Source organism: Trachemys scripta, chromosome 7 (assembly GCF_013100865.1).
Source record: "Trachemys scripta elegans isolate TJP31775 chromosome 7, CAS_Tse_1.0, whole genome shotgun sequence".
Classification (NCBI taxonomy): Eukaryota; Metazoa; Chordata; order Testudines; family Emydidae; genus Trachemys; species Trachemys scripta.
In genome coordinates, this window is record NC_048304.1 from 114,778,020 (window position 1) to 114,791,536 (window position 13,517).

At 45.8% G+C, this 13,517-nt stretch overlaps 1 protein-coding gene across 26 annotated transcripts in view; it reads left to right on the forward strand.

Annotated features, from left to right (window-relative positions):
- ABLIM1 (actin binding LIM protein 1) overlaps positions 1–13,517 on the forward strand; it is a 325,251-nt gene that overhangs the window by 243,105 nt on the left and 68,629 nt on the right. For all 26 annotated transcript variants that reach the window (XM_034776055.1, XM_034776057.1, XM_034776059.1 and 23 more), the window contains 2 exons: positions 7,915–8,002; positions 13,296–13,354. In XM_034776055.1, the coding sequence (XP_034631946.1) occupies positions 7,915–8,002; positions 13,296–13,354 (147 nt within the window). The remainder of the gene's footprint in view (positions 1–7,914; positions 8,003–13,295; positions 13,355–13,517) is intronic.

Consider the following 13,517-nt stretch of genomic DNA (forward strand, 5'->3'; position numbering starts at 1 on the left):
ACCAGACATTACCCCCGGCAGAGCAGAAAGTAACAGCAATAGCTGTGGCTAACATAGGTAAAGGCTTTTGTTTGCTGCTGTCAAGTGGCTCTGTCCTTTGGGTGGGAAGATTCCTTCCTTGCCAAGCCTCCCTGAGCTGCAGGACCTGTTCCTCAGGCTTGTTGCAGCTGGGAAGGGATTAATCCTGAAAACAATGTATTCCTGTGTGGCAGGCCTTTCCCCACCTGCTCCAAAACAAAGGCCCCACACTGCAGAGTCAAAAAATGACCCTTTCCTGGGGTTCAGCTTCATTAGCAAGGCAACTAAATATAGTATAAAGTTCAGCTCAGACCCTCTCCCCCGGCTTGGCTGCTTTTGGGACTCCTCCTAGGACTGCTTTGATCACAAGTTAGCCACCTGCATTTCCTTATGTCCAGGTGAAATAATGAGCCACCTTTCTCAGAGGCCTTGTCTACACTGGCAAGTTTCTGCGCAGTAAAGCAGCTTTCTGCGTTGTAACTCCCGAGGTGTGTACACTGCCAAGCCACTTAGTGCGCAGAAACTGCACAGTTTCAGCGCTGTAAAAAAACCCCACCCTGATGAGAGACGTACAGTTTCTGTGCCAGGGCTACAGCACTGCGGTGCCAGTGTAGACATCGTGGCGATTACAGCGCTGTGGACATGCTCCAGGCGCTGCTAGCACTGCCAACCGAGCAGCTCCGGGCCCACCCTCCCCTGCAGCCACTGTCGCAAAACTCTTTCCCTTGCGCCCCCCAGACACCGCCAACACACTCTTATCAACCTCCTGGCTCCAGTCTGTACCCACAGCATTCCACTCCTCCCTCCTCACAGTCCCCAGCCCTGTGGACTCCCAGTATCCACTGAACTCAACACCTGTCCCTCTTCAGTTTAGCCCTGCTGACGTACAGTACCCGCTGCACTGTACCCTGAAGGAGAAGGTTGGATATGATACCTGGACATACATAAATCTTTAACCGTCCCCCACCTCCTCCTGGGCCCTCCCTTCCCCCATCCCCCTCAGTGCTGATGTGTTTTTTTGTTTGTCTCTCTCCTCCAGTTGTTGTTGTTGTTTTGTTTTTTAATAAAAGAATTGTTTTGGTTTGAAAGCAATCTTTATTCCATCAATTGAAAGCAAACAGGGATCTGCAAAGCAACAGGCAATTTTCTTACATCTTCATAGTGCATCATCTGCACCAATCTGCACCAATCACAATCACTTCCTAGCACAGGGGTCAGCAACCTTCGGCATGCGGCCCCCTATGATAATCCGCTTGCGGGCCGTGAGACGACCATCCACAGGCACGGCCCCCCGCAGCTCCCAGTGGCTGCGGTTCACCGTTCCTGGCCAGTGGGAGCTGCGGGAAATGGGAACGGCGAACTGTGGTCACGGGGAGTTGCGGGGGGCGGGGGTGTGCCTATAGATGGTCAATGTAAACAAAATGTCTTGCGGCCTGCCAGCAGATTACTCTGATGGGCCGCGTGCCGAAGGTTGTCAACCCCTGTCCTAGCATTACAAGCACTGCACTCCCGAGCTTAGCAACAAATATTAGTGGCTTTCAGCTTCAAATTGCTGCCTCAAGGCATCCCTGATCCTTATGGGCCTGCACTGCGCCCCTCTAATAGTCCTGGTCTCTGGCAGTTCAAATTCAGCCTCCAGGTGCTAAGCCTGAGCTGTCCAGCCCTGAGAAAAGCTTTTACCCTTCCCTTCTCAAATATTATGGAGTCTACAGCACGCGGCTATAAGCATAGGAATATTGTCATCGGCCAGGTCCAACCTCCCATATAGGCAGCACCAGCGGGCCTTTAAATGGCCAAAGGCACACTCAACAGTCATTCTGCACGTACTCAGCCTGTTGTTGAACCGCTCCTTGTTGCTGTCAAGGTGCCCCGTGTATGGCCTCATAAGCCACGACATTAAGGGGTAGGCGGGGTCTCCCAGGATCACAATGGGCATTTCAACTTCCCCTATGGTGATTTTCTGGTCCGGGAAGTGATGTGATCCCACCACTCAGTGCTTGTTTCCTGAGCCTAAAAGCGGCATTCCACTGTGGTCAGCACTTCCATGAATGCCACAAGCAATCTCTTGTCGTAGCTACTATGTGTGGCGAGATCCATGTCACACTCCTCTTGCCTTTGTAGTTTAAGGAATATCTCCACTGCCGCTTGTGACGTGTTAGAGCAAGCAGCATATTGGTCAACAGTACGGGATCCGTTCCTGCAGACTGAAGAGCCAGAGCGCGCAGGCCACAAACCACCAGATTGCACCAAATGCGGACGGAAACACAGGGATTGCTGGGATGCGAAGCGATGCATCGCGGGACATTGGGACAGGACCCAGGATGCCCCACAACCCCCTCTGCCTTCCCACACTCCTAGCAGCAGAGGAGGAAGAGATGTTCTGTGGGATAGCTGCAAGTGTCGCAAGTGTAAACATGATATTGCATAGGCAGCTGACAGTGTGAACACACAGCAGTGGTTTCCCTTCAGCGCTCTCTGAGCAGCGCTGTAGCTACCAGGGCTGTAACTCTGCCAGTGTAGACATACCCAGAGAGTCAGCAAAATCCACTTCTCCCTTCCCCAGCAGAATCACATCTGCTAACTGTGTGGGATATTGCAGGTAAACACTGCCATATTGCAGTGCATACTTCGTCTTACAACAATCTTCTGCCTACAGTTAGATCTGTGTGACCACCTGGGGTTAAGCAGGGGTGATTTGGCCCGTGCGTTCTCAGATCAACAAATAAACAACTGCCCAGTGCTACTGAGGGGGGGGAGTAAAGCTGTAAAAGGGGACCAAAGCTGTAGAGTGGAAAACCCTGTTTTTGTTGTTCACATGCTTTGTTGCATTAATGTTTGGCTTTCGGTGCTTATATTGTGTTGATTAGTTGTTAGGCAAAGTCCCTGGTGAAAGTTTGTGAGGCATTTATTGTAGCTCGCGTTTCATACTCTGCTTAGCAAGAGACATTCCTGCTAGATGTCTGCCCAGCCAACATCCCCCCCCTCTGCCCCAGGGAAGGGAAGGAATCCTGGACTGTTCCCCTACACTGATTCTAAATGCAAAGAGTACACACACTGTGCTGTTACCTCCGTTAGGGGAGAGGCACTGGGGCAGCAGAGATGAGTTTTGAAATGTGACACTTTGGCATGAGGGGTGTGCCTCGGACAGCCCTCACTGGAAATGCCAAGGTCTCAGGCAGGCTGCAAAAGGGAGAGCAGATACTCCCAAGACTGGTGGGTAACACTGAAGTTAAACTCCCCAACCAGTCACAGACTGTGCTTCTGATCCCCCACACTGGTTATCAAGAAGCAAAAAAGAAATCACACAGCCTCCTTTATTGCATTCCAGTGCTCTGGCTCCCAATCAGCACGTAGGTCCAGTACAGCGAGAAGCTATTTAAAAAAACTCTGCTCATATATACAAAATGTTCTTCTGACCCCAAAGGGTCAGCCCCGTTACCAGGTCAGTATAGATTTGGATCTTACCCCAAATACCACACTGCCAGCCAATCCTTTCGTGACTAAAACTAAAGGTTGGTTGTAAAGAAAGAACAAGAAGAGAGTTGTTAAATGGTAAAGCAATCAAATGCATACAAAGATTCAAAGTCCATGTAACAGATTCTTAGATTCTTGGTGAGTTTTCTGGCTTGCAAGTCCCTCTGGAACACCCAGTTTGGATGGGTCATTCAGTTCTTTTGTTCAGAGCTTCAGTTTGTAGCAATGTTCCTCCAGAAGTAAGAAGCAGGACTGAAGACAAAATGGGGATTGGGGAGGATGCAGCTGCCATTTATAGTCTTTTGCCATGCAGCTTGTACTTCCTTCGTTCCAAACACAAGCTGCCCAGCACAGGGTCTGGAGCCTTAGAGTTCTGCCCATAGGCATGCCCCTGCATGCCTTGCTGAGTCATAGAGTGTATCCCCTGACCCTTTTAATGGGTTCATTGTATAGTTGATGTCTATTGTTCAGCCATCGAATAGGTTCAGTGCTAATGCCATTCTGTCTGGGGGTGACACCCAGAGATACAGCACAAGTTTGGAAATACAGATATACCCTATGTATCTATAGCTTATAATACAAAAGTGATACAAACATATAAACAAGATGATCATACTTGGCAAATTATAACACTTTTGCAGATACCTCACACGGCATATCTGGTCAGATTCCTTGCAATTTTATAATATTGGTATCAACAATATCACCAAGTGTCTCCGATATTCCACACAGCATCACAGAGGGGAGAGAGGATCTGGTGGGAATCCATGAACAACATGGTATAAGTAAGATAAAGGAAGAGTAGAGAACAGGTGGGTAAAGAGAGGGAGGAAAGAGGTACAGGAATCTTCCAGACAGAACTTTTGAAATGTCCTCAGCCTGCAAATCATAGGAATAGCTGTGCCAGGGTCTTCCTCTGGGGAGCATATGTTCTCACTAATCTGATTTCATTTCTTTGATTTGTAATAATAATTAATGGAGATATCCCATCTCCTAGAACTGGAAGGGACCTTGAAAGGTTATTGAGTCCAGCCCCCTGCCTTCACTAGCAGGACTAAGTACTGATTTTGCCCCAGATCCCCAAGTGGCCCCCCTCAAAGATTGAACTTACAACCCTGGGTTTAGCAGGCCAATGCTCAAACCACTGAGCTATCCCTCCCCCCAGGGAAAGAAGTGCTTATTCTGGGCTAGGTAGGTGCTTGGGACATAATATTCAAAAGGACAACCAACCAGCAGTGCCCAAATCTATGGCATTCTGCAATACCCAAATCAATAGTACCCACAATACCAGCTCTTACCATGCCCCTCATTCCCCAAAAATCTATGTAAAAGGATGTACGTATCTTTCCCACCACCTCTCTGTGGCTTGCAATTTTAGTCCTCTTGCTTTTAGATTTTTAGTGAAATTGCCATGACCTATGTGTGGGTGAGTGAAAAGGGGTGAGGTGCGGGGGAGGGGAGAGAGTGAGAGATTGCTGGGATGAGAAAGAAAAGTAGAGTATTATGTGTGTGAGAGATTTTGGCAGGAACAAGGAAAATACGGGGGGAAAGGGAATATGACAGAGGAAGTGGAAGATGCAGTGTAGGGAAAGAAATAGGGAGATATCCAATTGGGTAGAGAGAGAGAGGTAACAGAACTGAGGACAACTCAGGAAAAGAGGCACTGTTGTTGTTAGAATTTTTGATGAAACTGACATTTGAATTAAAACAAAAATCAGAAAAAGGTTTTAAAAAATTGTTACCAAAATTGTTTTCTGACCAGCTCTTACTCATCACAGTTGACTGATTGGCCCTTCTCAAGGGCCCAGAAGTGAGCTAGATGACTCACAAACAAGACGTGCCCCTGAAAATCGTACAAACTTAAGTTTCGTATGGCACAACGGTGGAGGATCACAAAAAGAGAAGGTGAAAGGAAGGAAAAGAGATCATATGGCACATAAGATGTGCACATCGTCATTATTTATTTATTTATTATTAATAAACATGTATATTATAGTATCATCTGAGGCCAACCAGGCCATAGATCCATTGTGGTAGGTGCTGTGCAGATAGATAGAAAATGATAGTCCCCGCTACAATGAGCTTACGTTTTTAAAAGATGAGACGTAACAGGTGGATGAGGCAAACAAACAGATGGAGGTTACAAAAATAGCAGAAGGTGCGTATAATAAATAGGATGGTTGATGGTGGTTCTTTTCCTTTTCTAAAAACAATTCTTGGTTGAGTTATTGGCCTGATACAATACCCACTGAAGGTAATAGAAGCACTCCCATTGACTTCAGTGGGCTTTGGCTCTGGTGTGTATCCTCCCTTCTCTTCTGTTAGTAGAAATTAAAAACTGGGGTAACTGCATGTAGACGAGCCCTCAGGAAGGTAGATCTGGTTGAATAGTACTTGAGAAATATATTATTCCATTTATTTCACCAGTATTCGACTCATAATTTATTTGACCAGTACTTTTTGGGGGCTAGTATTCAACCAGCTCTATCACTAAACAGACATTTTTAGTACATATGTTATTAGTTGGCCCCAGTTGAAATTAATCAAAGATCTAATTAGTAGCAAGTTCAATTTTTAAAATATCTGTTCACTAGGAAGTTGATTAACAATATGTGACAAGTAAATAAACTACAGAACAAGCAACTGTTTTGCTCCTTTACATTTCAGTTGGCATGATAACACAAGTATTTTTCACTCTGCCCCGTGGGATTGGTCATTTGGCTGATAAGGTATCCAGTAAATTTGTCAAGCCTTATATGATTTAGTGATTGGTAGCTCTAGTCTAAATATAGTCACCATGATGGTGATAAAATGTGCAGTAAAGATACTTAGCTGGGGTGGCTGAATAGCAGCATTTTGGGGATTGGGAATTTGTTGTGGAATTTGATATTTTATGGCTGGAGACAGTATGTTTTAAATAGTTTTTCTGGTTTATTTTCTTTCATTATTTTATATAAAACAAAGAAGAAGTAAAATAATTGGGTCAGACCTGCAGCTTCTGTAAATCAGCATAGCTATATTGAAGCTACACTGATTTACACCATCTGAGGATCTGACCAAGTGTAGTGTGTATGTGTGTGTGTGTCTTTCTAAGGCCTTGCCTACAATACAGTGGGAGATCGAACTAAGTTATGCAACTTCAGCTACTGAATACAGCTCAATAACATAGCTGAAGTCGACGTACTGAGATCTACTTACCACGGGATCCACACTACGCAATGTCAACTGGAGAGGCTCTCCTGTCGACTCCCCTTGCTCTTCTCTTTCAGGTAGAGTAGAGGAGTCGATAGGAGAACGATCTGCGGTCGATTTAGCAGGTCTTCACTAGACCCGCTAAATCGACCGCCGATTCATCAATCACCACACGTCAAACCCTGGTAAGTGTAGATAAGGCCTAAGAGGCAAGACAGGAACTCTCTAGACTGGAGAGACTCCTTGCTTGCCCAGGAAGTTCCTAGTAAAGTTTTTACTCCTCCCGTTTCTAAGCTCCTTTGCAGGTTAGGTTGATGGAGGATATAAACTGAACCTGGCTTTTCCTATTGCTGGCAATTGTTTTTTTTTTTTTTTTTCAGACATTTATAACATATCATATGGTGCAATTGTAATATGGTTTGATGGCTGCTTATGGTATCACTCCAGTGTCCAGTTGTACAGTTGCTTCAAGCAAGATGACACCCGCAATGATTGTCGTTCGGGCGGCATCTACAACATATAGGGTTGCTTAGTTCATAGCACTGCAAGCGCTAGCCTCATTCCTTAGTAATCTGATGTGGGCCCTGTATCAGTATGTTCACTTTCTGATGTGAAAGAGTTAATGCACTGATAACTCTGGTCTCTGGTGAGATGAAATCGCTTTTAATATCTGTGCTTTTTGTTTTCCAGTCCTTAGACTGGCACCAAATTTTGATCAGAGTAATTTATTATGAGTATCAGTGTGTTTAAGAGACCGAATGACTCAGGGGATTTGGATTTGGTAATAGGATTTTGAGAATTTAGCACCTTAGGTCACTTGTTCAACTTCAGATCAGGCTGCTGGTGCTAGCCCATGAATTGAGGTTACTCTCTGAAGTCAGGTGACCTGTGTGAAATAAATTGATGGTCCCAGGAGTCCACCTACAAATCCCTCATTAAATTAGCACCGTGGTTGACAGTGACAGAAAGGAGTGCCAAGGAATTAATTGGCCATTGAGACTGAACCATTCAGGTGGGAACTACATATTTGAATGACCCCCTTTGTTGGGACAGTGTGGGGAAAGCTCATGCTGCTACCAAGCAGTGTCTGTTCTGTAACAGCTTCAGAGCATCATCATATACATTAAAAAGCAACAAAAGGGAGATAGGCAGGGGCCTATCAATGAATAATAATAAGATGGTGTATCACTTCCTTATCGATTCCTTATCGTCCTGTTTATTTTTCTTTAGGCAGGTGACAAGCATTATCATCCGAGCTGTGCACGATGCAGCAGATGCAACCAAATGTTCACGGAAGGAGAAGAAATGTACCTGCAAGGTAAGGATGCCTTCATTCCCCAGCTGTGCCAGAAACAGGCTTAGGCTCAGACAGCCATCCAGGAAGTAGCATATCATCAGCGATCCTCTAGCAGCTCTGTTGACGTCTGGTAGCACACTCACTTGCCAGTCAGGAGATGTCCATTTTCATTTTTCCCCTCTCAGTCATTCGAAGACATCCGCTGAGATCTTAGGTAACTGGTAATACAGCTGCCTCATCATCATTGATGTTCTCTGAGGGATAGATGTCACCATTCTGGTGAACCTTTCATATTAGGGTGCCCTAACAATTATCCTGCAGTCACTCCAAACTGTGGTTGCCCCAAATTGTGCTTGTAAAATGTATAGCCACAGGTAAATGTTATTGGTCAGCCCTTGAACTTTGGTGTTTTACATAATCCTCGGTGAACAAATATATGTGGGACACCAGAATGAGTGAGAAATGGTTTTGAGCAACCATTTTTCTTGTTTTCCCCCGCAATTATTTTGATCCATATAGTCTCCTTCTCTTTTGGAACTTGATCCAAAGCCTGTTGAAATCAGTGAAAAGCCTTCCAGACAGTCCCCTTGGGCATTCCAGGCAATCTCGCTAGCCAAGCAGGCTAGACTTAATGATAGTTGGTTGCCAGACACCAAAGATCACGAAAGATTCAGGTTGCTTTCAATCCCAAAAGACCAGTCACTTACCCCAAGTCAATTTGTTCCTCCGATCTCTCACTAAAGACAACGCTTATAGCCACTCCTATAGTAAACTAAGGATTTATTAACTAAGAAAAGAAATGAGTTATTTACAGACTAAAGCCAGCAAACATATATACACATATGAGTTAGTCTGTGGTTCCAAAAGATGACAGATTTATAGTAATCGGTCAGCGCTGAATGTCTTTTAGGGCTAACCCAGGTTGACCCTGGGGATCTCTGCTTCTGTTTCCTAGCTCCAGCAAAGAGAGAGAATTTTTTCTGGTGTCCCTGTTTTATCCCCTTCTTCCAGCATTCAATGGATGGGCTTTCTTGCATGTAGCACCTTCAGCGGTGTGAGAGGGCCATTAACCAAGTCTTTGTATCATGATGTTCCACAATGGCCAATTTAGCTTTCATAACCTGTCTTGATGAGTGGTGGACCGTTCCTCCTGACTGGTTTCACAGGTTCAGAGCTAGCGTTTTTACTGTTATAAAGCAAAACGTACATATCACCTTATAGCATGGGATGCTGACATTGCAAGTGAAATTAATGCATGCAGTAACTTACAAGCATTCCATAGACTTTAGACACTAATCCCATTCTGATAAGTCTAGTATCTGTCTTGAACAGTACTAACGTACAGGTGAGCTGGTCTGGTTTCCAGCTATGAATTTGTCAGGGCTCAGCTGATGCCTACAACTTAGGCAAGAGCTGGCACCTGGTCTGCCAGCGTCACAACGTCAATGGTAGGAAGGGCTGAACTGGTGTAACTTGCACCAGTCTGGCATGCAGTGAATGGGGAAGCATACACTGATTGGGGATTCCTTGGTGACCCAGTCTAGCCCTTGGTATAAATGCAACTCCTAAAATAGAGTCATAGAGTTTAAGGGCAGAGGGGACCACTGGATCATCTAGTCTGACCTCCTGTATATCACAGACCACCAACACTACTGAGCACACTAAAGCCAATGAGAACTGTACCCACATACACCTTGGTGAGAAATTTAGCCCAGGGGGATGGCACAGGAGAGGCGTCTGGCTCCTTCATCTCTTCATTTCTTTCACGCTATGTCCCTGCCTTCACCTTCCTGCCCCTTGGACGCAAGTTACACTCTTTTTTCCTCCACCTAATGGCAAATCAGTGCAAGTTACACTACTTTGCTGCTTACAGCTGTTTTCTTACCAACTTACTGCACTGATTGTATCATCAGGCTCTTCAGGAAGAATTTTACCTGCTTGCTGCAGGCTGCATTTGGTTTGTTGGATCTAAGTATAGTGTACCTGAAAGTCTTTCCCATGGTGAAAGTCCCTCTTAGCTTCAGTTCATAGGAATATGGTGAAGCCATCAATATAGGTTCCCCCAGGGAACCAGTTCCCCCTGCACCGAATGGAGCGGTAGTAGCTTCCCAAGCTTTTGCTGCAGAGGGAACAATTGCATATTGTAAAATGAGTGAAAGCAGGAAGCTCCCTCCTTTCATAATTACCATCTCCACTGGGCATTGTCTGTGTCTGCATCTCATGCCTCCATTGCTCTCTGTGTAAGAACACGAATGCAATCCTTGCCCCACGGTGAGTTTTGGGGCTAGGATTTCATCCAGTGTGTTTATTGATGGCTACTTGAATGTTACATCTAATGAAAACAAAGGAAACCTGCAAAAAGAACAGTGTGTATTGAAACAAACTAACCCAGCTGTGTTTTCCAGCCTCAAATTACCTTTCTATAATAATGGGAGTCTGTAGGTTTGCCTGGGGAAATAAGGAATAGCACCAAAAATTTTCTTTCTCCCACATGTTTCCCTGTAACACATTTCTCTGTCTCACCCAGGGGATTGGTGCCAAGGTGAGACATTGCTTAGGGCTGGTCTACACTGCGGGGGGGGAGGGGGATCGATCTAAGATACGCCACTTCAGCTACGCTATTCGTGTAGCTGAAATCAAAGTATCTTAGTTCGACTTACCTGGCCAGCCTCACGGCGGCGAGTCGACTGCCGCGGCTCCCCTGTTGACGCTGCTTACTCCTCCTGCCGAGATAGAGTATGGGTGTCGATTTGTGGATCGATTTATCGCGTCTAGACGAGACGCGATAAATCGATCCCCGATAGATCAATTACTACCCACCGATCTGGTGGGTAGTATAGACGTACCCTTAGTGTTTAGAGCATGCCTGCTGTAGTTGGTTTTCTTGGAGCCTTTCATGCTTTCCAGGCTTATTCTCTTAACCCGAGTTTGTATATTTCAGAGTTTGCTCTGTGTTGTAGTGCCGGTGCATGCAGAAAAAAAAGTTGGACAGCTGAACATTTTGTTCGGTGTCTGCCAAGGGAGCAAACAAACACATGATAATGGAGGGATTAACAGCAGTGTACTGTAGAGTTTCCAATAGAAAAGTAATTAAACTGAACTAGGATGGGTCTGGAAGATTTACATAGCTCTGAGCTGTTTCAAAATAAATGAGCACATTTGGGTGGATAAAATATAGAAGCCGTGGTTGGCTCCAAGTGCGGGACTGCAAAATAGTGACATCTAACCTCATACCCACTTGATCTGAGTTTGGGTTTGAAGTTTGCTGTGTTTCAAACCTCTCATCGAGTTTGTGAACCGATATTGAGGTTGTTAGCCAGCTCCTCTCTGAAAATCACAGCTCAACTCCATGCCACTCTGCTTCCCCCCAGAAGCTGGGGAACTGCTCCCCCCCCAATTCTGCCCAAGGAATGTTCACATCTAGAGGCCCCAGCTGAGATCAAGGCCCCATTGTGCTACATGCCGAACACACATAGTCAGACCCAGCCCTTGCCCCAGAGAGTTTGCAGTGTAAAAAGGGTGGGAGAAAGGAAGTCTTGCTAGCCCTGTTTTACAGAAGGGGAACTGAGTCCCAGAGAGAGGACGTGAATTTCCCCAGGGTCCCGCAGGGAGTCTGTGGGAGAGCTGGGAACTAAACCCGGCTCTCTTGAGTCCCATTTTAGAACATTCGTGAACATTCCTGTTTATCAGGCCTTTAAATGAACCTTCAAGGGCTGGTTTCCTTCCGACCTTTGCAGGGTTTGTACAGCCCTGGCTCTGAGGCTGGTGTTTCGGCACATGACATCTTTTGTTTTGCTTCCCCCTGTTCACTGAATGCTTCCCCTGCCGAACAAGCAGTTTCTTCTCCTTCCTTGGCTCAGATTCCAAGCTAGACATCTGATGCTGTGATTCAGAGTCCACGTGTTCCTTCCAGTCTCCTGTTGATGCTGTTTACGTTGTGTGCTGCTGGCAATTGGAATCACTCCTGACGGGTTTGTGCTTCAGCACAAGAAAGGGACCTTTTGAAATAAAGGCTCCCCGCAGAGCTGCCCTGACCCGTACCTTTTAACTTGGCCTTTGTTGGGAAGGATCTCCTCTGCCTGCACGTGAGATAATATTCATGCTGAAATGCGTACTCCCCCCACCCACCGCAATCAGCTGTTTCACGTGCACAGAAGGCTATGGAGGGGAGGGAAGAGGAGCAAGGGCATGCAAGACTCAGGGAAGGGGTGGAGTGGGGGCAGGGCTTGGGCAGAGCAGAGAGCTGAGCAGTGAGCACCCCCAGCACATTGGAAAGTTAGCATCTATAGCTCCAGCCCTGGAATCAGTGCCTAGGTAAGGAGCCACATATTAACCTCAGAAGAGCCGCATGCAGCTCTGGAGCCACAGGTTGGCCACCCCTGGATTAGGTGATGCTAGGATTATAATACTCTGCACTTACTGAAGATAGTGCCTTCCATCCAAGACACTTACAGGTGTTAATGAAATGAGCCTCACAGCACCACTGGGGGGGTAATGAAGTATTGTTACCCCTTTTTAACTCAAGAAGTTAGCTGATTTAGTGGGGGTTGTGGATTGTTTCCACTAGGAGGAGAAATTGGTGATGGTCAGGTATTTCTCTGATACAATCCTGTTTGTTTATGAATTCCCGTTTCCCTGAATACAGGAGGAATCAAACAACTGGAGATAGTTTCTTTGCTCACGGTTCCAAGCCTTTTTCAGCCAGCACTATACCAAAAAGCTCTCTCTTTTTTTTAATCAAGGTCATGCCACCAGGGCTCCCTATCTGTGTCTGAGGCTTCTTTGCTCCTCTTTGTTTCTGCTGCTTCTCTCTCTCACACTCACACACACATACACTCCACCAATCAATGCCAGTTTCAATCAGCATTATTACCTCCATTTTGCAAATGAGAGAAAAGATGAAGGGACTTAGTCGGAACTGCATAGGAAGCTAGACATAGGACCCACTTCTCCTTCTCTCACCTCTGTGACCCAGCCACAAAACCAGTCTCCTTCCCTGACCCATAGCAACATGACTCTTCCAGCTGCAACATCTGATTCGAACAGATCCTAACCCTGCTGCACAGGATTGTGCATGAAGTTTAATTCACTCATGTGAAAAGTACTTTGAGACCCTCAGATAGATGCCACTGTAGGCGGGCGAATTCTTTGTTTTTAATTCTGTTGCATTTCTCACATGCTAGGGTGGAATTCATAGGTTATTCCCAGCACATTGCAATGCAATGAGTGGGTCTGTCCTAAATATTTTAATGTTCTCCTCTCTGTGACCCAAAGTCATCTGATTTACTCTGAGTAATGCATTATTTTATTCCAGGTTCCACTGTATGGCATCCAGACTGTAAGCAGTCCACTAAGGCAGAAGATAAGCTCCGGGTAAGATAAACAAACAGGAGGTGACACTAAGCTCAGTTACACTCCAGATAATTTGCACACACAGTAACTGATCTTTCTCCTTGACAGAAAGTGATTTCCCATGGTTTTTATTGCCCCACCATGACAATCCTGGTAGCAAGTACAGTGTTCTACTCCAGAGGTG